Below are 25,966 nucleotides of genomic sequence, written 5' to 3'. Positions count from 1 at the left end.
GTCTGTTGTTACCATAGTGTTTGTTATTTACTAACTTTGATGTCTGTTAAGGTATAAATATATCATTGTTTAGATTGTAAGCTTCTTGTAGGCAAATATCAGGTCCTGTTCTTTTGATAGATTGAAGGTACAGGGGCTAGGGAGGGCACCAGCTCTCCTCCAGAGACCTTCCCATTTCTGCCTGTTTCTGAGGCTAGCACCCCAACCCCTGGGTCCCAGCCTCTGATGCCTCCACCAGGGATTTCCACCAGATGGTGCTCTTTTCCCATTTCTGTTCTTGGGTGTCACTGGCCATATTACCCTTTGCCATTTGCCCATTGTTTCTGCAAGGTAGTAGTTGGAGCACTGGTACTAGAAAGAAAATTTGAAATCAAGTGAATCTTCCAAAGTGAGAAAAGAAGTTATAGGAAATATCTACAGTGTACAGACTGTAAGCATTGTTCAGAAAAGCCATTTCCTTAGGCATTTATCAGTCTCAACCATGTGGCGCACTGATCAAGCTCAATTGCAAGGGGTTTTCCTAGTGTTATCAACTCATTATTGAAGTCCTGCTCAACCAGGTTTCCATTTTAATTCCATTTTTTAAAAAGATTTTATTTATTTGAGAAAGAGAGAGTGAGTGAGAGAGAGACAGAGAGAAGAAACAGGGGGAGGGGCAGAGGGAGAGGGAGAAGCAGACTTCCCCTGAGTAAGGAGCCCTGCATGGGGCTCAATCCCAGGACTCTGGGATTATGACCTGAGCTGAAGGCAGACATTTAATGGACTGAGCCACCTAGGCACTCTGTGAATTGTGTTTCTAATATCAGTATAACACTTCATTATTTGCAGTCTTTGGAGATAGTCATTACCAGCAAAACAGAGATAGTCAAGAGAGAAATAGAAGTCATTTCTGGACATTAAGTAGTACAGACTGCCTATCCATTTAGAAGGCATCACTGTTTTGGTACAAAAACCAAAGTTCAAATTTACATCCATAAGTCATCAAGAAGAGATTTGATTTTGTTTAGCAGGTGGTTTAACGAGGCAGAGAATGTATGATGTTTTTTAAATTTCCATAAGTCACAGGTAAAATAACATGTTTAATACTTCAGTTGCAAAAAAAATTCATCTAGATGTTCTAGATTTATAACATTACAGATGTTGGCCTTTCTGGGTAGCTAGTTTTATAATGCCATTACAACCTTATTCATCTAACCCAGAGGGTCTTATCATTTTGAAGGGAAAGACTTACTGACATATTTGGGAATCTAATGAAGTTTATGGACTCTTCTTCAAGGGAAAGGAAAACATGGATTACTTTTCACCCACAATTTTCAGGAGCTCATGAGTCTTCTAAAACTCAACTGTGTTGGGGCGCCTGAGTGGCTCAGTGGTTGAGCATCTGCCTTTGGCTCAGGTCATGATCCCAGGGTCCTGGGGTTGGGTCCCACATTGGGATCCCCTCAGGGAGCCTACTTCTCCTTCTACCTATGTCTCTGCCTCTCTCTCTGTGGCTCTCATGAATAAGAAAATAAAATCGTATAAATAATAAATAAATAAATAAATAAATAAAGCAAGCAAGCAAGCAAGCAAGCTCAACTGTGGACTCTAAGTTAAAGATGTCTCATCTAACTACTCTCTAATACTAAGCTATCTGACAATAGTAGATTTGTTTTCCATGTTACAGTCAGTAGAAAAGCAGTTAATGTGGGATTTAAGAGCTCAACCTCTGGAACCAAGGAGACCTAGATACAAATATGGATTCTGACATTTAATAACTATGTGGTTTGGGTCAAGTTGGTTGACTTCCTGAGTTTCAGTTTCCTAAACTATAAAATGGGAATAATAATAGTATTGACCTCATAGGATTATGATGAAGATTAAATACAATTTTACATATAAAACATATACATAGCACAATACCTAGCGTATGTTAAGTGCTGAATATGCTAATGTTTAAGTTATAATCAGGAAATGGAACTATTTTTCCTTCCTAGATATTTGCAATAATATGAGGAGAGTTACAGTTGTTTGTCTTACCTACTTTGCCAGGATCTTAACTGACTGAGTGGTGAAAGCTCTGAGTACTTTTTTTAAAAAAGATTTTATTTATTTATTTGTGACAGACACAGAGAGAGAGAGGCAGAGACACAGGCAGAGGGAGAAGCAGGCTCCATGCAGGGAGCCCAACGTTGGACTCGATCCCGGGTCTCTAGGATCACACCCTGGGCTGAAGGCGGCGCTAAACCGCTGAGCCATCCAGGCTGCCCTGAGTAATTTAATCTCAATAACCATGTTCATTGGTTGGTTCCATGGTTAAGAGGGGACCACTTGATGGGATGAACACTGGGTGTTATACTATATGTTGGCAAATCGAACTCCAATAAAAAAATGTACAAAAAAAAAAAAAAAAAAGAAGTACAAGTGGAACATCACCTAGTGTGTACACATGCTTTCTGTGTGGTAATATTGTTGAGTGTAATGATGCTTCTTACAAGCAAATGCCAATGATGGGCATTTGAAAAACAAGCTGCAATTGACTGGTTATGAGAGAAAACTTCCATAAGCATGGAAAATATTGAAGAGTGCCTGGTATTTTGAATAAAAGGTCTTTTATGTAAAAAAAAAAAAAAAAAAGAGTTTGATTCATACCCCAGTCCCCCATCTAATGATTAAGAATTGACAGCTTCACTTTTAGCAGAATCTGGTGTTCTGTGACTCTTGAGTGGCAAACTAGAGCAGTTTATTTTCAGTTTGAAAGATACTGAAATATATCTGCAGATGGACAATGTGTATTATAGTCACCGTTTCATCCAAACCACCAGGGCAAAGCACTTGTCATATAGAAGACATTCAACACGTATTTGTTGCTGAGTGGCTGAATTCTGTTACAATAGTAAAAAGTCTTTAGAGAGAGAAAAAAATCAATCTTTCTGAGTGCTTTTAAGTTAGATTGTATTTTCAAGATTTTTCTCCTTAACTTGTTATTAGAGTGTACACCCTGGAACTAATTGCTAGGATTGGAAACTTGTCTGCCTTATTACTAGCTATGTAAACCATGAGCAAGTCATCTTACTTCTCAATGCCTTGGTTTCATTATTTATAAAATGGGCATAATAATAGGGCCATAGTGTGGAGGAATGAGTTAATATAAGAGAAGTGTTTAAAAAAATGTCCAACCATATATTTGAGAAATCTTTTTTTTTTTATTTGAGAAATCTTGATATTGTTATTGTCCTTGCTATTACTGTTGCTACAATAGCCTCAAGATCCCCTCACTATGGTGAAAATCATTTATTTTGTTGTTACCTTTCCCAAAACTAAAGTTCACGGAAAACCTCTCTAATTTAAAAACACAAATAGTGGGAGTCTGGGTAGGTCAGTGGTTGAGGGTCTGCCTTGGGCTCAGGACGTGATCCTGGAGTTTGGGGATTGAGTCCCATATCGGGCTCCCTGCATGGAGCCTGCTTCTCCTTCTGCCTGTGTCTCTGCTCCTCTCTCTGTCTCTCATGCATAAATAAATAAAATCTTTAAAAAAATAAATAAAAACATAAATAGTGAACTTTGTCTCACATGTAATGTAACTCTAAATTTTCTAGACTCTATTCTGCAGAGCCAACGAAATGTTAGGAAATTTTATTCTTCCATTTCCATTTTTGAAGGATCAAGTGAAGATGGATTTATTTTGACTGAATGTGAAAACAATAATCATCAATATGGTTGCAGACAGCAATTTCTGTCTGCTCATTCTGTACTCATCTTTTTCCAGTTCTGAATATCATTTGCATGGACCTGATGATGTTGGGTATGGATATTGCAGCAGAGTGATAGCTTCCTTTTCATATTGAAGCTGAAGCTTCAAAGGGAAGATTAAGGAAGTGTTTGTTATCTATCTGCACAGGCCTGATATGAAATTCTGAGAGGCCTTTAGGATAAACACAACTCTGTGTGTGTGTGTGTGTGTGTGTGTGTGTGTGTGTGTGTGTGTATGCCTTTTCTTCTGTGTAATTCTATTGCAGTGTTTGTATTTTGGTGTAAAATGTCTAGTCTAGTTTCAGACTTGTTGGAGTCTCTGGCTGAGGGATAATTGTTTTCAGAGTGAAAGATAAGAATTAGAAGATGTGGGCAGGATTTGACTAAATGCCTCCTGAGTGTAGAATTCTCTAATGTGGGGTCATCTTTCCAGAGAATGTGATGAAGTCCATCCATAGGATATATTTATTTATTTATTTATTTTTTTATGAACACAATGGAATTTTATTTGTTCGCTTTTTCCTCTAAGACCATCATGAGTGTTTTATTTTATTTTTTTTAATTAATTTTTATTGGTGTTCAATTTACCAACATACAGAAAAACACCCAGTGCTCATCCCGTCAAGTGTCCACCTCAGTGCCCGTCACCCATTCCCCTCCAACACCCACCCTCCTTCCCTTCCACCACCCCTAGTTCGTTTCCCCGAGTTAGGAGTCTTTATGTTCTGTCTCCCTTCCTGATATTTCCCAACATTTCTTTTCCCTTCCTTTATATTCCCTTTCACTATTATTCATATTCCCCAAATGAATGAGAACATACACTGTTTGTCCTTCTCCGATTGACTTATTTCACTCAGCATAATACCCTCCAGTTCCATCCACGTTGAAGCAAATGGTGGGTATTTGTCGTTTCTAATTGCTGAGTAATATTCCATTGTATACATAAACCACATCTTCTTTATCCATTCATCTTTCGATGGACACCGAGGCTCCTTCCACAGTTTGGCTATTGTGGCCATTGCTGATAGAAACATCGGGGTGCAGGTGTCCCGACGTTTCATTGCATCTGAATCTTTGGGGTAAATCCCCAACAGTGCAATTGCTGGGTCGTAGGGCAGGTCTATTTTTAACTCTTTGAGGAACCTCCACACAGTTTTCCAGAGTGGCTGCACCAGTTCACATTCCCACCAACAGTGTAAGAGGGTTCCCTTTTCTCCGCATCCTCTCCAACATTTGTTGTTTCCTGCCTTGTTAATTTTCCCCATTCTCACTGGTGTGAGGTGGTATCTCATTGTGGTTTTGATTTGTATTTCCCTGATGGCAAGTGATGCAGAGCATTTTCTCATGTGCATGTTGGCCATGTCCATGTCTTCCTCTGTGAGATTTCTCTTCATGTCTTTTGCCCATTTCATGATTGGATTGTTTGTTTCTTTGGTGTTGAGTTTAATAAGTTCTTTATAGATTTTGGAAACTAGCCCTTTATCTGATATGTCATTTGCAAATATCTTCTCCCATTCTGTAGGTTGTCTTTTAGTTTTGTTGACTGTATCCTTTGCTGTGCAAAAGCTTCTTATCTTGATGAAGTCCCAATAGTTCATTTTTGCTTTTGTTTCTTTTGCCTTCATGGATGTATCTTGCAAGAAGTTACTGTGGCCGAGTTCAAAGAGGGTGTTGCCTGTGTTCTCTTCTATGATTTTGATGGACTCTTGTCTCACATTTAGATCTCTCATCCATTTTGAGTTTATCTTTGTGTATGGTGAAAGAGAGTGGTCCAGTTTCATTCTTCTGCATGTGGATGTCCAATTTTCCCAGCACCATTTATTGAAGAGACTGTCTTTCTTCCAATGGAGAGTCTTTCCTCCTTTATCGAATATTAGATGACCATACATTTCAGGGTCCACTTCTGGGTTCTCTATTCTGTTCCATTGATCTATGTGTCTGTTTTTGTGCCAGTACCACACTGTCTTGATGACCACAGCTTTGTAGTACAACCTGAAATCTGGCATTGTGATGCCCCCAGCTATGGTTTTCTTTTTTAAAATTCCCCTGGCTATTTGGGGTCTTTTCTGATTCCACACAAATCTTAAAATAATTTGTTCTAAGTCTCTGAAGAAAGTCCATGGTATTTTGATAGGGATTGCATTAAACGTGTAAATTGCCCTGGGTAACATTGACATTTTCATAATATTAATTCTGCCAATCCATGAGCATGGAATATTTTTCCATCTCTTTGTGTCTTCCTCAATTTCTTTCAGAAGTGTTCTATAGTTTTTAGGGTATAGATCTTTTACCTCTTTGGTTAGGTTTATTCCTAGGTATCTTATGCTTTTGGGTGCAATTGTAAATGGGATTGACTCCTTAATTTCTCTTTCTTCAGTCTCATTGTTAGTGTATAGAAATGCCATTGATTTCTGGGCATTGATTTTGTATCCTGCCACGCTACCAAATTGCTGTATGAGTTCTAGCAATCTTGGGGTGGAGGCTTTTGGGTTTTCTATGTAGAGTATCATGTCATCGGCGAAGAGGGAGAGTTTGACTTCTTCTTTGCCAATTTGAATGCCTTTAATGTCTTTTTGTTGTCTGATTGCTGAGGCGAGGACTTCCAGAACTATGTTGAACAGCAGTGGTGAGAGTGGACATCCCTGTCTTGTTCCTGATCTTAGGGGAAAGGCTCCCAGTGCTTCCGCATTGAGAATGATATTTGCTGTGGGCTTTTCGTAAATGGCTTTTAAGATGTCGAGGAAAGTTCCCTCTATCCCAACACTCTGAAGGGTTTTGATCAGGAATGGATGCTGTATTTTGTCAAATGCTTTCTCTGCATCTAATGAGAGTATCATATGGTTCTTGGTTTTTCTCTTGCTGATATGATGAATCACATTGATGGTTTTACGAGTGTTGAACCAGCCTTGTGTCCCAGGGATAAATCCTACTTGGTCATGGTGAATAATTTTCTTAATGTGTTGTTGGATCCTATTGGCTAGTATCTTGTTGAGAATTTTTGCATCCATGTTCATCAGGGATATTGGTCTGTAATTCTCCTTTTTGGTGGGGTCTTTGTCTGGTTTCGGAATTAAGGTGATGCTGGCCTCATAGAACGAATTTGGAAGTACTCCATCTCTTTCTATCTTTCCAAACAGCTTTTAGTAGAATAGGTATGATTTCTTCTTTAAACGTTTGATAGAATTCCCCTGGGAAGCCATCTGGCCCTGGACTCTTGTGTCTTGGGAGGTTTTTGATGACTGCTTCAATTTCCTCCCTGGTTATTGGCCTGTTCCATAGGATATATTTAATGAGACAAGATCAAGACTTTAAATATGTTGTGTCCAGCAGAGAACAATCTATGGTACCCTTCAGTGAAGGATGAGATAGCTCATCCTTTTGGCTTTGCCTTTTAGAAGTATCCTCCATGTTTGTGTGTGTACACAAACTTTCTTTAGGGTTGTACAGTTAAAATGTAGAGTAAGAAGAAGAGGAAAAGGTAGGGTAGCAGGATTGTTTTATACCTTCTGAAAATGAAGAGAACTAACGTTCCACTTCATACCATTTCATGTCAAGTTCATATGATTTTTAATAACAGAAATATTTAATTATGGCATCATCAAGATTAAGGCAGATTCTGCTTTTTAGCATCAACTAGATAGACCTGTTACTTTAGTTAATACTGTTAAGTTGAATTCTTTATATGTAATCAGTCTTCTCATGATACAGCTACTATTGGCAGAAGCAATATTCTTAGTGTATGTGAACTTACAAGATCTTAACTAAAAAGAGAAAGCAGGAAACCAGGGTCACTTTACAGTAGATAGAGAAGGGAACTGGAAATATGTGTGTGCATTGGAGTGAGGATTGTGGGGAAGAGAGGACAAAAGAAAAGGCTGAGATAATAACATGTTTCACTTACTTAACAATTTGCCAAGAGTTGGCCTTTTAACTGCATGGCTCCATTTTTTTTTTCCTGGGTGAGTAGATGAGAACATTAGTAGCAATGTTCCTGCTATTGCATCAAATACATTTTGGAAGGAGAAGTACACACACATGCACACACACACACACACACACACACACCCTTGCACAGGCCCACATCTAATTTCTATTTATATTGAATTGGAGGTTGAGTAATGATTGGAATCAAGGGCTAAAGCAAGGCCTCAAGAGAGGGTGGGAAACAGCAAGAGAAGATAGAAAATTGCTCTCCCCTTTGATAATTTGCTTGATTAGCTGTGTTTTATAAAAAGAGATTTATGAAAAAACTCTTCATAGTGGCCAATGTACAGTGGGAAGCTGCACCGTCTGCTGGGGAAGATTGACCCGTCGCACTAATATTATACAACTTGTTTTAAGTTATAACCACTCTCAGCCTACATATGCCTTTATATTGACATGGACATCCTTCTTCCCAGCTGCTGCAGTTTACCTTTCCCACCCCTTCCTCCTCTCATTCTCTCTCCCTTGCCACTGCAGGTGTCAGAGCTGCCCTGAACTTTCCCTGCCCTTTCATCTAAGTATCTTATATTTTCCTTCACCTGATTGCCTACCCAGAACTGTTCTGGTAAAAGAAAGGAATAAGAAAAGTCAACCAGGAGGTTTCCCCATCTTCTCTTCCTTATCTCTGATAATTCATCCTGCCTTCCTTATCTCTGATAATTTCCCACAAATGCATCTCTGAATTATGGCAACATACTCCCTCTTATCTCCTACTTCTTCATCTCCTGAACTTTCATCTTATAAAGAAAAAATCTAGATACTCACTGGGATGATATTTGTCTCTGAAGTAGCCTCACCTTCTTTCAATCATGTGTGTACTGGAAAATACACCTCATTATTACCTATGTATTGCCTTTTTTAAAAAATATTTTCTTTTGGGGAGGGAGGTTATGGATTCTTTTAAGAATTTAATTAAAAACTCTGAACTCTCTCCCAAGGAAAAGAAGTGTTCAAATGAACATTCACACTCCTGAGAGGTCAAGATGAAGATAGAAAAATATTCATTCTATTTAGTGACATGGAGTTATATCCATAGCAGGAATTAATGTGTGGTTCCTATAAGCAAGATTGGAGTATGTTGAGGAGTGAGTAGGAGGTAAGACAACAGAGAAAAACTACTGACAACACTTTTTAAAAATTCACTATGATGGGAAGGGAAAGAGGACAGCAGGTAGAGGGATATGAAGGAAGTGAAGAAGTTTGCTTTATGTTTATGCAAGCATAAATACTGATGGAAAGGGCCAAGTTGAGAGGAAGAGGTTGCATATATACAAGAGAAAATCGATATAGAATAATATAAGGTTCCTGTGAAGGTAGGAGGTAATGGAATCCAAAGTACAATAGACTTCTGTGGGTAGCCATCCTTTATAACACGGTTTCTATGGGGGAAATGCAATTTACATTCCAAATAAGTGACTTACAAATGATCCTTTTGGCCACTGCCATTTCATTAGGTTGAAGACTTGAAGGGTTGTTAGTTTTGCCAATATCCCAAAATAAAAGAGGAGATGGAACGATACAGTGGGTTGCAAGAGCCCCAGTCTTGGCACAGACACTAAAATGCTAGGTGACCTTGAGTCAGTTGTTCATGCTTCACCTGCAAAATTAAGAATTTAGGCCTAGAATTATTTGAAGTTGTGTATGGGGGAGGAGGGAGATGATCTTTTGGTTGTCATAACAACTGGGGTTGCCTCTGGTATTAGGTGCTGAGGACCAGTGATGCTGATTATCCCATAATACACAGGACAGGTTGTCACAAGAAAGAACTGTCATACTCAAAGCCTATAGAAATCCTGATAAGAAACTCTGGACCATGGCTGTAACCTCGTAGGACGTTTCCAGCAACATGGTCAAAACGGTCTAAGAAGTTACAGTGAGTTAAATGCCACTGAGAATCTTTCAAATCTCAGGGACAAGCCTTTGGTTTTTCTCAAAGTGGATAGTGCCTTGGCTAGTTACGAGTTATTTAGCAAGCCTTTTAGATTAGGTGCTGTGTCTACCATATATGCCAACCAAGACTGAAATACAAGTTTGATTTATCTTTTTTCTTTTCCTTGTATTTCAGGTACTATTGGGATTTGCAGCCCCAAGGTGAGTGCTTTTTGGACATTTATGGTTTTACACTAAAAATGTGTGGATAGTATTGTTGACTTCTGCATCTTCTAAATAAGCTTCTACACAGAATGGTATTAGCCATTTCTAAGGAAAGTTAGTGGAGTGTTTAATTAACCCTCACCCTGCTGGGCTCCCCCACCCTGCTTTTTAGCAACAAGAGGCTCTGATGCATCTGCCTTCTGAGTGGATTGGTGCTAGATTATTTTACTGAACCAAAGCTATAATATGCTTTTACTCTTTGAGCTTTGTCAGATGCCAACAGGATCCACTAACATTCAAATAAAATGGTGGCCGACTCCATAATAAAAACCTTGGGAGGGCTCCAACTCAGCTAATCCTTCATTTGCTCCAGAAATAAATTCCAGTATGTTACCTCTTTGGTCACAGTGCTCTTCCACACAGCCTGCCTGTCTGGCAGCAGAGAAATGTCAGAAATGGAGTAGTGTTGAAATTCCCACTAGAACAGTGTTATCACATTTTAATATGAGCCTCACTGCAGCCTTGGTGCTTCTAATTGCTTTCAAACCATTGTTTTCCTGCTTTTGCTTGATGAACCCAGCATCTGGCATGATTCTAAAAACTACAACAGACAGCTGTGTGCAAAATTAAAAAAAAAAAGGAGAGCATTAGAACATATTTTTAAAAGGTTCAAAATTGGATTTTTTTTCCAAATTCCACTTGAAAGGATGTCTTATGTGTATATATATATTTTTCTTTTTAGTGCTCTGATTGAGAATATCAGAAACATATTCTGAATATTAACTCTTAACCTATTATGAATGGAGGATTTTTATTTTCTCAGAGAATCAGGAAGAGTTTTAGATCCAGCTTACAAATAACTTTATGAACTATTTTGCTCTAAAACTTTTTAAAATCAATTGTAAACTTTCTAGTTTTCCTATTTCTATTCTCTTAATATTATCAATGTATCCATTCTCAGTGAGCAGTAATACCTTAAACTCAAATTGTGAGGAATGATACTAGTTTTATGAAAAATTTAATTTTCCTAGATCAAACTTGTAGTGTATTTGAAGTCGATTTAGGCTTTTCTTTAAAAGCAAACTCTAGAAATAAAAATCTTACATGTTTAAAGCTTTTTGACTCTTGTAAGTTAGTCAACAGTATTTATAATATTTTAAATAATGCGATGCAGCATTACTGCATATCTCACTGTCCTAAAGCACTTATGGCTAAAAACGTAGACTAAAAATAGAAAATTATATGTAATAATGTAGCAGTTTGCTTTGCAAAGTGTGAAATATGCTATTCAGGCAATGGCCCCATATAGTTCAGGGTTTAACAGATGTTAACCAAAATCCACAGGGGGCAGAACATGAATGTGAACTGTGAAGGTAGAATTAATTACCTAAAGGAGAAATAAAGAATTAGTGTCAGAGCTATGGTATAGTAATGTATTGAGAAGAGAAGAGAATTTTGGAGTTGAACACAAGAAACTGTATGGGACTACAAAGACAAAGGGCAGATCTTACCAGAGTCTTGTAATAGTGGCATTGCAGTCATCCTCCCGTTTGTGGCAAATTCCGCCCAGCCTTTCTCAGAAAGAGGACAGAGGTAGAGGAGCCAAGGGGACAATTGAAGAACAGAAAGCTGCATTTGCTTCTCAACAATGACTGGATAAATGTAGGAAACTCTTTGCTCATTTAGAAGCAAATGTAGGGAAGATCAAGTTGGAAAACCCATACTTGTGTCTTGCCCTCAGCCTTGCTCTTCCCCCTAAGACATTTTTAGGAGTAGGGTATCTTTTACCTTGCTCTTTTGATCAGATCTTAGTTGACTGTGTGCTTCAGAGAAATTGGCAGGGTGTGTGGGGGCAACAATAAGTCTCTGTAAGGTACTAAAGGACAGTTTAGGAATATGAAAAGTATAGGAATATGTAAATAAGAACAGCTGTCAGAAGAATTTAAAAAGCCCTGGAAGATTAGGTAGTATTGGGAAGGGAGTGAGAAAGGACAGAAATGATGGCCTCCAACTTTCTTATCATTTTTATCTATGGCAGGATCCTCATGCAGGAAGATGATGGGATGAATTTGATTAACTCTAGGCAATTGCCTAAATACACACTTGTGTTCTTTAGGATAAAAATAAAATAGAGTCTGGTGCCTGGAAGGAAAATAGTTCTTTTTTAAAAAATATTTTATTTGAGACAGAAAGAGCACACAAGCAGAGGGGCTGGGAGGAGGGTAGAGACAGAGGAAGAGTGAGAAGCAGACTCCCTGCTGAGCAGGGGGCCCAACTCAGGGCTTGATCCCAGGACCCTGGGAATCATGACCTGAGGCAAAGGCAGATACTTAACCAACTGAGCCCCCCCCCACCCCAGAAAAATAGTTCTTAATTATAAAAGATCCATTATTTATAAATCTATTGAGTAGCTACATTTAAACACCTGGCTATGGAAAAGTCTATGAGTTGATACAAAGTGTTGAAAGGGTAACCTTTAAAGAAAGATGCTTGGGTGAATGGACTGCCCAGGCATAGAGAAGACTGCAAATAAAATTTTTCTTATCCATCATTCCATTCAGTCCCAGGTTTAATGTGGTGGAGGAGTGACCATTAAATAATGTCAGGGAGAGTCTTGTCTGTTCTGGGGAAGAAACTTGGCATGTTAGAAAGTATATGGACATTGAGGCTTAACGCCTCGTATAAATCCCACCTAAACCATTTAGCTAAAGGTCATGTGACCTTAGCAAGTTGCTTAATTGCTCTGAAACTCAGCTTCCTCATCTATAAAATAGGGGATCTGCCAGATACTGTGCTAAGTCCTTTATATGCACTATCTTATTTAATTCTCAGAACAGGGATGTTGTGGGTGGCTCAGCAGTTGAGCATCTGCCTTTAGCTCAGGGCATGATCCTAGAGTCCCAGGATTGAGTCCCACATCAGGCTTCCTGCATGAAGCCTGCTTCTCCCTCTGCCTGTGTCTCTGCCTCTCTCTCTGTGTGTCTCTCATGAATAAATAAATAGAATTAAAAAATAATTATCAGAACAGCCCTACGAAATAGACACTAATAAACCCAGTTGACAGACATGGGCACTGAGGCACAAAGAGATTAAAAATTATTCAAGATTGTGCCCCTCAAGGATTCTAACTTGGTCATACTGATTCCATAGCATTCACTTTTTTAAAAGGGTGTAGCTTTTTTGAGATATAATTCACATAATATTAAGTTCATCCTTTTAAAGTATACAAGACAGTGGCTTTTAGTATATTACTGAGTTGTACACTCATCACCACTCTCTAGTTTCAGGACATTTTCATCACCCCTAATAAGAAACCCCATGCTTATTAATAGTTCTAAAGCCAATGCTCTTCATTGCTGTATTTTACCATCTCGTTGCAGTACTGTTATGAGGACTAGTGGTAATATGTGTAAGTCCTAGCATGGAATCTGGACACTAAGAAAATGTAGTTCATATTTACAATAGTGTTAATGGCAATTCTTTCCCTCATATTTCCACCCTAATTTTCTTATCGGTCTACTGTCACCTTCCTGAATGATGTTTATTAATAAAGAATGAAACATGGGGAAAATAAAACAACCCAAATAATTTATTACTTTAATGTAGAAGGAACATAAATGAAAGAGTTCTTTTAATGAGCTCAAATATGATTGGAGAATGTGAGAAAGGCTTTTTATTTTTATTTTTTAATAAGACATGGATTCCTTTGACAATTCAGGTCCTGCTTGCTTTAAGAACTTTTTTTCTACTTAACGTTTCACTTAAAATTACAAAGAATATTCACTGGAATCTTTGCCATGGAGCTTTTACCATTTCATTAATCAGATACTCAAAACATGATGCTGATCAGATGTTAAACAACATTAGTTTTACCTTTTAGATATGATGACAGTCTGACATTACGGCATTGAGCCAGCTGATTTACTTTATTATGTTTAGTTTCTCTTTTTATAAAATGAATTAATAATCAACAGTTATAGTTTAATCAAATTTGAATTACAAGGCATAATGTTTATAATTTAAAATGTATTGCTAGAAAAACATCATCATGAATATTAGAAAAATTGCTCATCATAGACCCAGAATCTAAATCAGATTAAACAATATTTAAATAAAAATTTAAGAGAGATCTTATGTATGTAAATACATACAAAAAGTAAAAAAAGTCATTTTTTGTCCAATGGTCACTCATATTACATTTGTGATAGTGGTAAATATGGGCCAGTGAAATTTCTTGCCAGCTTGAAGATTTTTTTAGTGTTTTTATAAGTGGTATAGAGAGTTTCTGAGAAAATCATTTAGTATATTTTAACATGAAAATTTTCCACTGTGTAAATCTTAAAATCTCATGAAATGACAAGCTTATATCCCTTGTCAGGTAAATTGATGCCTAAAAATATAGCTTGGTGAAAATGAGTAATGCAAAGTGAAAAAAGAAATGTTATTATAAAGTCTTATTAACTATAGATTAAAAGATTTAGAAGGCTTATCAACTAATGTGTGGACCTTATTTTCATCTTGAGTCCGATAAACTATAAAAACTTGTATCTGAGAGAATTGGAAATGTGAACACTGAATATTATATGTCAAGAATCTACTGAAAAGCTTTTGCACAGCAAAGGAAACAATCAACAAAAAGAAAAGGCAGCCTCCTGAAAAGAAGACATTTGCAAATCATACATCTGATAAGGGTATTAATTCCAAAGTATATAAAGATGCAACTTAATATCCATAAAACCTCCAAACAGCCTGATTTAAAAATGGGCAGAGTGTTTAATAGACATTTTTCCAAAGAATATACATAAGATGACTAACAAGGCACGTGAAAAGATGATCAAATTTACTCATCATTAGGGAAATACAAATCAAAGCAACAATGAGATATCACCTCACACCTATCAGATTGCCTAGTATCAGAAAGACAAGAAATAACAAGTGTTGGCAAGGATGTGCAGAAAAGAGAACCTTTGTAACTGTTGGTGGGAACATAAATTGGTGCAGGCATTATGGAAAACAGTTAGGAGGTCCTAAAAAATTAAAAACGGAACTACCAAAAAAAATTAAAAAATAAAAAATAAAAATGGAACTACCATATGATCTGGCAATTCTGCTTCAGGGTGTTTATCCAAAGAAAACAAAAACACCAATTCAAAGAGGTATATGCACTTCTATATTCATTGCAGCATTATTTACAATATGGAAGATATAGAAATAAGCTAAGTGTCCATTGATGGATGAATGTTTATTTAAGACAATGAGGTATATTTATACAATGGAATATTATTCATCCATTAAAAAGAATGAAATCTTACCATTTGGGACAATGCGGATGGGCCTAGAGAGCATTATGCTAAGTGAAATACGTGAGTCAGAGAAAGACAAATACCATATAGTTTTACCTATATGTAGAATCTAAAAACAAAACAAATGAACAAACAAAGCAGAAAGAGACTCACAGATACAGGAAAGAAACTGTTGGTTACCAGAGTGGCTGAAATAGGTGAAGGGTACAGACTTCCAGTTATAAAATAAATAAGTGATGGGGATGTCATATACAGCATAGGGAATATAGTCAATAATATTGTAATAACTTTGTATGGTGACAGATGCTAACTAGACTTATCATAGGATCCATTTCATAATTATATAAATATTCAATCACAATGATGTATCCTTGAAACTAATAGCTTGGATGTCAATTATACTTCAACTAAAAAATAATCTATTGTTAATTTTTTAGGTGTGAAAATTGTGTTAAGCTTTTATATTTTTAAAGAGTCCTTATCTTGGAGAGATGTACACTGTATTATTTAAAGATAAACTAATAGATATCTGACATCTATTAGAATAATATTTTGAGCACTAAAATAATAGATATTCAAGATGATATGGGAGAGGAAGAAAGAAATGGAGTGGGGATATATATGAGATAAGATGAATCATAAATTGACTCTTGTTGAAGATGGATGACGTGTATGTGGGGGTTCATTACACTATTTTGCCTACTTTTGTATACATTTAAAATTCTTCATAATGCAAAGATATAAGAAAAAGAAATACATATTGAGATTAATAAAAAGTGACATTTTTTATTTGTTAATGAGATGTAGTACATTAAACATAAAATACTTTATGTACTTTAGACACAAAAAACATAGAATAGTTAGCCTTTAAAAAAATTTCAAGTTTAATATTTTGTGATGGAAAGAGCATGAATTTTGACGTCAGACCTGAATTTGAATCCAAACTCCTCTACTTACAAACTGCATGAGCTATGGCAAGTGGCATAACCTCTTCATCTATAAAATATTGCTCACAATTCTTGTTAGCTGTAAGAAATTATAATGAGATGATGACCTCATGAAGAGAGCTTGCCACCTGATAGTCACTTACTAAAGTGGTAGCAGGTATTATTTTTATGTTTCAAAGTAGGGCTATGTGAATAAATCCATGTATAGAACTTAAACAATATATATTTCACGTGTCCTCACGTAAAACTCATCCATTCCAGCTGAATCCTAGTATAAGGCCATGTACATATTTGTGAGGATGTGTGTGGAGAAATTTTATTGGTAGGCGCTTCAAAGGTTAGATTTATGAGCTTGCTGCTCTGTAATGTCTGAGACATGTTGAATCGAAGCATAGATGTCATTTAACTTCTCGTCTCTTACTATCACATACTTGGAGCATGTAGTTATGACAGCTACAAGAAGCAAACCATTAAAGCAGCTAAGAAACACAATCTTTGCACTAAAAAAGGAGAAAAGGGTTTCCCTTTGAAGTTGAAGAGAAGTGTTTTTAAATTAATGGAGTGTACAGTGATTTTACTAAGTTTTATTTATGAAAATACTCTTTGCATTCATGCCAAAAGGTTTTAGCACAGTCGTAAGTAGGATTTATACAAAGAAACACAGCCCAAATTTATGATGTGTTTGCAACTGTAAGAAAAAGTCTGAATTTACAATATTTGTAATTTATTGTTAAATATCTTTCTATCACTATTCCCGGAATGCTAATATTTTATAAACACAAGTGTTGGTTATGAACCTAGAATATCTTAACCTATATTACTTTTTATGAAGAAATCTTCCAGAATGTTTTCTATGTTTTGGGGGGATTTTTTTTCTTTTGGGAATTTAATAGCGGGAAATGTACACAGGATGAATACTCCTGCGTTTGGCTTTAGCCCAACCTTTTAGCATCAACAATCTTGACAGCTGGTGTTGTGACTTGACTTCCTTTAGGCCTTTCCCCCTTTCCTTATTTGCTACATTTTATACAAATTAATCTGTAGAAAGTGGATATACACACAAGTTGTTTTTGAAGTTAATTACTGATTTTGATACCTTTTCAAATATTTTACTTCCTATACATCTACTGTTTGGATTTTTTTTTTTAAAGAGTGGACCCGCATATTTTGAAACTAATACACTGTTTTATAATGATTGTCAAAAAGAGATTTTTTTTTAAGTAAAAGGACTCACTTTTTTCTTTCCAGTGTTAACATTTTCTAAGATTTTTATTTTTTTCTACATGCCCTATTCTGGAGTAAATGGTATTGAAGCAGAAGAAAAAGAACTGAATTTCATGCAGTTGAAGGAAGAAATCACTGGGATCATATGCTGCTGTGTTCTGTATTCTCTACACAATACATTATGGACGAGTATTGTTTGGAAGAGCAAAGACTCCAAACAGCCTGAATGTCCAGCATTAGGGGACTGGTTTAATAAATTATGTCACATTCATTTAATGGAATGCTACATATAGGTTAAAAAAACATAGTACATATATATGTGTAACATGTAAAGCTCTCCAAGGCATATTGTTAAGTGAAAAGGCAATTTAGACACACAATGTACAGTTTGTTTCTGTGTGTGTATATACACAGGCCTTGCATATGTGCTTGCTTTTATTTATGTACAGAATATTTTTGGAAGGATACATATGAGTCTGTTAACAATGGTAACATCTGCTAAGGAGGATATCTATATGAGTGGGTGAGAGAAGCTTCATTTTATATATCCTTTGGTACTGTTTGAATTTTCACCATGTGCATGTATGATTTTTTAACTAAAATTGGTTAAAATGAAAAACGAGATAAAGCAATAGTACTGATATGGAAAAACCAGAAAGATAAATGAATAGGAGGAAAAGGCAGAATATAGAACTGGACAAATGCTACCATTTGTTTAAAAAATACCACTAACACAGACATTTGTTATATTTAGATAGAAAATTTATATAACACCCCCCCCCCCAAAAAAAAACCTCACAATGGTTGCCTCGGGAGAGAAGAACCAAGAGAAGGGAAGGAAGATGAGTTTTCATGATATACCTTCTTGTAATGGTATAATATATATGATTTTTTATGTGGTATATGTATATAATTTTTGCTCTGGGCATGCTTAACTTTTTAAAAAATCTAATAAGCAAGTTTACTATAGTTAACAATACTGTATTGTATGTGTGGAAGTTGCCTAGAATAGAACTTAAAAGTTCTCATCTGAAGAAAAAGAAAATTGTAGCTATGTGAGGTGGTGAATTTTGAGTACACTTATTTTGGTGATCATTACACAGTATTATAAGATCCCTAAGTTGCATCTAAAACTAATACAATATTATATGTCAATGATATCTCAGTAAAACTGGGAGCAAAAAAGCTTATAAAAAACTACATTTAGCACAGTAGTGAGCTCCTTTTCAGTAGAATCATGATTTGATAGCTTCATATCTACTCAAGGTTTTTTTTTTTTTTTCTCTATCTCTCCTTATTTGTTTTTTACATATGAATTTATAGGCAAGATCCTGATGATGGTAAAAAATGACTGCCATTCATTATTGTTTAGTGGTTGAGGGCCAGCAATATATAGATGTATTGAGCTGATTTATCACTTAAAAGAGAATTTAAAAACAGATGATAAAGTAGTATCGTGTAATACCCATGGTCACCAATAAAGAATGCCTTTCTTTTCCTTTTTTTAAAAATATTTTATTTATTTGAGAGAGAGACAGAGATAGCAAGAGAGCATGAGTAGGGAGGAGAGGGAGAAACAGACTCCCCATGGGGCTCAATGCAGGGCTCCATCTCCAGACCCTGGGATCATGACCTGAACTGAAGGAAGATGCTTAACCTACTGAGCCACCCAGCTGCCCCACAAAGAATACCTTTTTACCTTATCTTGGTCTTTTTTTTCCATATGTGGTAATTAAAAGTTCATGAAAGTTCATGTTTTATGTAAATGGCAAAGAAAATAACTGGTAAATAAATGAGTGCTTTAAGTTTCATTAATCTGGGAACTTGTGTTGAGGAAAAAAACCGAATAGGGGATCCCTGGGTGGCTCAGCGGTTTAGTGCCTGCCTTTGGCCCAGGGCGCAATCCTGGAGTCCCGGGATCAAGTCCCACATCGGGCTCCCGGCATGGGAGCCTGCTTCTCCCTCCTGTGTCTCTGCCTCTCTCTCTCTCTCTATGTCTATCATAAATAAATAAATCTTAAAAAAAAAACCGAATAAATGATTTTTCCTAGAGAGTATTATCCCTGGACTAATTAATACAGAAAAACAGGTAAGGAGTATAGTTTCCAAACAGAGAATTTTGTCATAAGAATTAATCTAATTCAGAAATTCTCCTTCTACTGACTTTTCATGTTCTGGACACAAAATATTGAGAGAAATGTGTAATGTATGGTTAATTTGAATACAAAGCTTTTTGGTTTTCTACTTAAACCTTTTGTGAGTAAATATGTTAAGTCTTTGGGTTTGAAGGCCAGTGAATTTGTTTGATTTTTTGGAAGCTTAATAATATGATGGTTGATTCAAATTATAAAGCATTACTTTTCACTGTGCTTCCCATCAACACATACTTCTCTCAGAAATTTAATAGTTATCGCTTACCAGTATGGCTAGAGTATCACTAATTCAGGAAAGAAATGGTTTAGTTATGGACAAGAGGGATTTATATGATATCAAAATGAAGCTTACAATTACTGCTGACTCTTGTGAGGCAAAGAGTAACAGAATCAATCTTCGAACCTACCCTTATCAGATGACATGTATTTACACAAACTTGCCAGCCTGAAACAGTTCTTGATCATAATTCATGTCCATAAGAAATTTCCTAAACTTAAAATGCAATACCACTTATCCTCCTTAAGATTTGTGCACTTTCCTCATGTTAGTGATATACTAATAAAAAAGGAAAAATAAATTTTAGAAATAGGGAAATGCTCTTCCATGTGAAACTTCTGTCCCAGAAGAGACCAAACATTGAATGGAATTGTTGACAGTGAGAGATTTTGGTTGTTGGTGTTGTTGTTACATGTTGTTTTCGTACGTGGACAGGAATCCCAGTTTGAGGTGAGGTAGGCACAAGGAGGCTGAATCTTGTCACTGTCTATCATTACAGATTTTGTGGTATTGGGGGCTGTATTACTCACAAAGAGAACTAACCTCTTTAGGGTGTTAAAAGTTGTTTCACGTATTCAGGCCTGCTAATTTTACCCATAATCTTTTCTTTATTTTATGTTGTTTTATTTTTACTCTTTGGACTTCTGTAAAACTTTTTATGTCTACCCTTAGCCTGTAAATTCCATAGTTATTTTTTTTAAGATTTTATTTATTTATTTGATAAAGAAAGAGGGAATGCATGAGTGAGAGGAGGAGCAGGGGGAGAGGGAGAGAGAGCATCTTAAGCAGACTCTGTGCTAAGCTCAGAGCCCGGCCTGGGGCTTAGTCCCACAGGCCCGACCTTGGGCTTAGTCCCACAACCCCTGAGCCAAAATCAAAAGTCAGGCACTCAACTGACTGAGCCATCCGGATGCCTCTAGGTCATCTATACAATTGGCCTTACAGTTTCTCTCAAGAAGAGATGTTAATAAACTAATTGGAGTATAACTGATCTTAGAATGCCTCAGAACTGGAAGTGGGTGCTAAAATCTACTACAATTTGTTATTTGAGAGAAAAGAACAAAAAAGATGGGAGGAGAGAGCAAGATGAACCAATAGTAATAAAATTACTATATTCGTGTGTAATTATATGTATATATATTAAAGATTTATCTATTAGAGAAAGCATGAGCAGGAGGGGCAGAGGGAGAGGAAGAGAGAATCTCAAGAAGAGTCCCCACTGAGTGCCAAACCCAACATGGGCTCGATCTCACAATTCTGAGATCAGGACCTGAGCCAAAATCAAGAGTCGAGTTACTCAACCGACTGCACCACCCAGACACCTCATGTAATTATATATATATATATTTTTAGGCATTTTCTTACTGTGAGACTTAAATCATGATGGTACCAGAAGGGAAGTACATTCTTTAACTAAGTCAGGTCAAAGCTGTATTTGAGTGTGGAGTATGTTGGCTCATTTTATATGAGGCAGAGTCAGAAATACCCAGAATGCAAGAAAATCAGAGGGTGCTGGAAAAAAAATTTAACTTATTGATCTGACAAAATCAAAACTTGTACTAAATTTTGTAAACATGAAATCCATGCCAAAAAATGTTATTTTAAAAATCACTGCAACAATAATACTACTACAGTAAATTTGTATACCAGCTCTTTCTTCACGAAATCACTGACCACATTTGTCTTTGTTGATTAGTTCCATATCTAATGGAACTACTGGTATTATTACTATTTATAATAATTAATGCTTTTGATTATAGATTTACCTTACTGAAGTAGAGAAAAAACACTAATTAATAGCATGTGTCATAAATTCAAGTCATTGGCTGTCATTCACTATGCTTTGTCTTTGAGTAATGATCGTAATTTATAAGGTGTACAGACTTGGAGACTGTACAGCTCAGTGTATTAGAACAAGACCTTAGTAATAAGACTAGGTGGGGTCAAAGCCAGCTCTGCCACTTATGAGTCACTTATGTGACTTTGGGTAAGTTATATAATCTTTGTGTCTCCATTTCTTTTTTTTTTTTTTTTAAAGATTTTATTTATTTAGTCATGAGAGACACAGAAAGGCAGAGACAAAGATAGCGGGAAAAGCAGCCTCCTTGCAGGGAGCCTGATGTGGAACTCAGTCTTGGACTCAGGATTGCACCCCCACTGAAGGCAGACGCTTGACCGCTGAGCCACCCAGGCGTCCCTGTGTCTCAATTTCTTTATCTGCAACTTTGAGAATTAATTGACATAGTATATGAAGAGTCTTGACCTAGAGCCTGTGCCCAGTACTATTCCAGTAAGCTGTAATGGTTTTATTATTGCTATAACTGACTTTCTCCTGTAAGTCAAAACATGTTGAGAATTCAGTTGAATAGCTTCATAATAAGAATTAAACATTGAGAGAGAGTACAGTGGTCCAAGGAAGACAGAACTATGAACCCATAGTTCTAGGTTATGATTGCCTGGTTGACATATGATAAATGCACTTATTTTACAGTGTATTTATTCATATATACCAAAAACTTAAGTTTGCATGTTTTGAATTCTGTCAAAATCTCATTACTATTGTAAATATTCTAACTCAGCAGACTCCATTTTAGTACCAGTTGAACAATAGCAGTGGATGCTGACAGGCTATAATTTGCCTTATGAAGTGTGTGTTGTCACATATACAATTATCTGGTTTATATTTGTTGCTGCCAGCCCTCCAGTTTGTTAACATCCAGGAATTGTACCCTGTATAAAACCTAAAAAGGGTTTAAAAAAAAAAAATCTTAGCATTTTCAGGTGGGGGAGGGGTAGGAACAGAAGGGTTCACTTGGTGGCTACCTTTTCTTTTCTTTTTTTTTTTTTTTCTTTTTCTTTTTTAAGAACTAAGATGATGCTATACACTGCAGCCCACCCTACTGGTCAAAATGAAAAACTGCATCATAAAGGACCACTTTTCTGAAGGAGGGGGAAAAACTTTTCAGTTGGTTCTCAGGGGCATTTTCTGTCCAAGCCCCCCACTGACAGATGTAATTCTTTTGGAAATATTTTTAAGCTGTGCTACTCTCAGTTGTTGGATTCACAGGTGTCATAGTGATTGTGCTATAAGCATCTAATCAATTTTATTCCACTTCTGATCATTTATACCGTGCTCTTCTCTGCAATCATAACCTAAAGGTTCTTGGGAAATCTGTTATTCTTAGCATAATGAAAATAATACAATTAGTAAACAGTATTATGAGCTAAAAAATAACTTAACCTTAGGCTCAATTTATTTCTTGTACATTTAAGATCTCATTGAGGCAACTTTTTACAAGAAAGATAAATGGAAACTTTCTTTACCTGGCCTATCATTTGTTCTGTAGACTTAATGACATTCAGTACTATTATACTCACTGCCAGGGCCTTGGGAGGAAAAAAGAATATTTATACATTGAGTTATGGCCAGATGTAGGAGGGGGAGAAAAAGAGATGGGTAGGAAGTCAGAATGTAGAGAATGGAGAAGAATTTGAGACCTTCACAACACGTGGATTAATCACAAGAACTAACCACGCAAATCCAAATGGATATTTAGAAATCAGTGAAGCCTCTAAGATGTTCTGTGGGAAACACATATATTTTCTAATGCATGAGTATGTGCAAAATGTTATCTAATTTATAATAGAAGTGTTGACAGGACTTTAGCTTTGGTGTTGCAAATGGACTCCATAACATATTTACATGGAAGGAACATTTCACATATATGGGCACATATGTACCCAACCTATTTCTGTAGTTGATGTTATATTCAATAACTTAGGCGAATGGTTATAATAAGGAATAATAAGCTGCAGTTTTTCCAATCTTACCTTAGTTCAGCTTTGGGAACTACATTACTATTAAATTGGTCTATGAAAACCTGGCAGTATTAATGCTTTCAAGCATGAAAACTAACTGTATTTGGATCAGGGACCTTTATTTATAGCATTTTATTTAGAATTTATTAGTTTAAGGAGGGAGCTGTGTGTCTCATGGGTTCTTAAATATTAAATAGAGTCAGAAGTCGTGTGTTGCCTTCTAACAGCAACAATAAAAACAAAAGCCAAAAATTGTCAATAATTCTACATTAATTTCTGTTTCCTTATTTTATCCAGAGATACTTGGTGAAGTGATAGCAAACCCTGGTAATTTTGAACCACGCCATAGAAACAGTTGGTTGCAGATGTGAAAAAAGTATTTATAACATAGCTCACGATTAATTAGAAGTAAAAGATGATGGCTTCATGCTAACATGGAAAATCATTTGGGCCTTTATATACTGAATAAGTGAACATATATTTCTGTTTTACCTATTTGTTATCGTCATGTTACTTTTTATGCTTAAACTGCTTTCCATCTTTTTTTGATTACTTTGATGAAGATATCCTTATGGCCTGTTTTTGTTCCTAAATAGTACCTGTAAGTTCAGAATCAGATGGGTTTGCTGTGAGTCAAAATAGCTACAAGGGGAATATCATCATGGTTCATTCCCCCCCACCCTATTTTATTTGGAATTGAATTAGGAAATGAAAGTTTTTAGCAGTTTAATTCACTTCTCCATAAAGTTTATGGAGCAGCAACAGCTGGTTGAATCCATGGCAGAAAAAAAGCCAACTTCTAGTGGCCAAGCTATTGTTTCAGAATTAAGGGGGAAAACTCATTAACTGTTAATGAAAACACTGGGAATAAAAACAAATAGCACGGAAGCCCTAGAAAATAATTACCTCACACCTGACACAAAGCTGCTTTATATTTTTGCTCCAAATGTCAGAAATTCCCAACTTATCATTCTATGGAGCATGAATGAAATTGAGTTTGATTCTCAGGAAAGAACAATAGAGAAATCATCCCCCTTATAGGCTCCTCAGTACGATACTCAGTTGAGAACCTGCCATTGACTATACTAAGGAGTGTATCTAGCACCCAATTCTTATGACACTTAGGATAGAGGAGCAAATTACTAGCTAATAGCAGATGAACCCTTGGTATTAGTTCCCCCAGATCTTGTTTAGAAATACAAAGAAATGGGACCAGAGGTAGTGGATGTGATTAATGGAGATATTGTGTGTTAGAATATATATCTGTATAGAAATATATTGATTCTGAGCAAGTTGCAATGGGAAAGTGTGTCTCTAGTGGCAAGGGGTCTTGCTTGTGAGAAAGCCACTCTAAGCAATGGAGTTCTAAGCCCTAATTGTAGAGCTGCTGAATGGAAGTGTCTGTCACTATAGTTTGTGATCATTTATGTCTGATCCCACTGGACTATGGTAGTGGCCGCTTGCAACTGTGATTCTCAGAGCTGCAGATGAATCCAGCGATCACTTGCGGTTATGCTTTAAGGAAAAATGATGTTCTAAACTTAAACAAATCCAAAATGACCACAGTAATTGCTGGTTCTCCTATAAAACTTTTCACCCATGCATCTTGAGTAGTTGTAATCATTTTAATTACATGGGAGTGTCTATTTATATAGTGTTATAGGCTTTTTTCTATGTGTGCCCAAGGGAGTTGGGCCACTTGATGTGACACTAAAAACACTTATAGCAACATTTCCATCATCAGGAACTAATTATGCTTGGATGTATAACATATTTTTTAATGTTTCCCCCACCACAACCATTTTTAGTACTAACCCAGGCTCTGTTTTTGCTGCCTTGAGCTGTATACCTTTGTTATTGTATACTTTACAAAGGCATGGTCTTATATTTGGCACAGGGATGGCTGTTAAAAGCCCACCTTATGTTGAGAAACCATAGGAAACACGGAGAACTGAAGTTACTTTTTCATCTGAAGTTGATACATTTAATGCTAAAGCCAGGCAGGTATTTTGGATGAGATTTTTTAAATGGAAACTCTAAATGCAATTAAATTGGATCCTGAAACATAAAAAGGACATTAGTGGAAGAACTGGTGAAATCCAAATAAAGTCTATAGTTTAGTTAATAGTAATGTACCAATGTTAATTTCTTTGTTTTAATAGAAATACCATAGTTATGTAAGAAGTTGGGGAAAATTAGGTGAAGGGTATACGGGAACTCTCTGTAAGGTCTTTGTAATATTTTCAGTAAAATTATTCCAAAATAAAATGTTCATTAAAGTACAACAAAACAAAGTCCCTCCTGACTGGCATATTAAAAAAAAAAGCCTGGAATGCTGGAATATATGAGTAATTTTGTCAAATTTCTGAAGCAAGCAGAAAACCTTGAGTCTAGAACAATAGTTGAGAAATAATGTTTAGTATACCTACAAAT

At 36.2% G+C, this 25,966-nt stretch overlaps 1 protein-coding gene across 3 annotated transcripts in view; it reads left to right on the top strand.

Annotated features, from left to right (window-relative positions):
- SKAP1 (src kinase associated phosphoprotein 1) overlaps positions 1 to 25,966 on the top strand; it is a 282,506-nt gene that overhangs the window by 50,054 nt on the left and 206,486 nt on the right. For all 3 annotated transcript variants that reach the window (XM_072747410.1, XM_072747409.1, XM_025995837.2), the window contains exon 3: positions 9,782 to 9,807. In XM_072747410.1, the coding sequence (XP_072603511.1) occupies positions 9,782 to 9,807 (26 nt within the window). The remainder of the gene's footprint in view (positions 1 to 9,781; positions 9,808 to 25,966) is intronic.

The sequence above is a fragment of the Vulpes vulpes genome, chromosome 2 (genome assembly GCF_048418805.1).
Source record: "Vulpes vulpes isolate BD-2025 chromosome 2, VulVul3, whole genome shotgun sequence".
NCBI classification, from domain to species: domain Eukaryota; kingdom Metazoa; phylum Chordata; class Mammalia; order Carnivora; family Canidae; genus Vulpes; species Vulpes vulpes.
The sequence above is the reverse complement of the archived record's forward strand: the minus strand, read 5'-3'. Positions and strand labels throughout refer to the sequence as shown.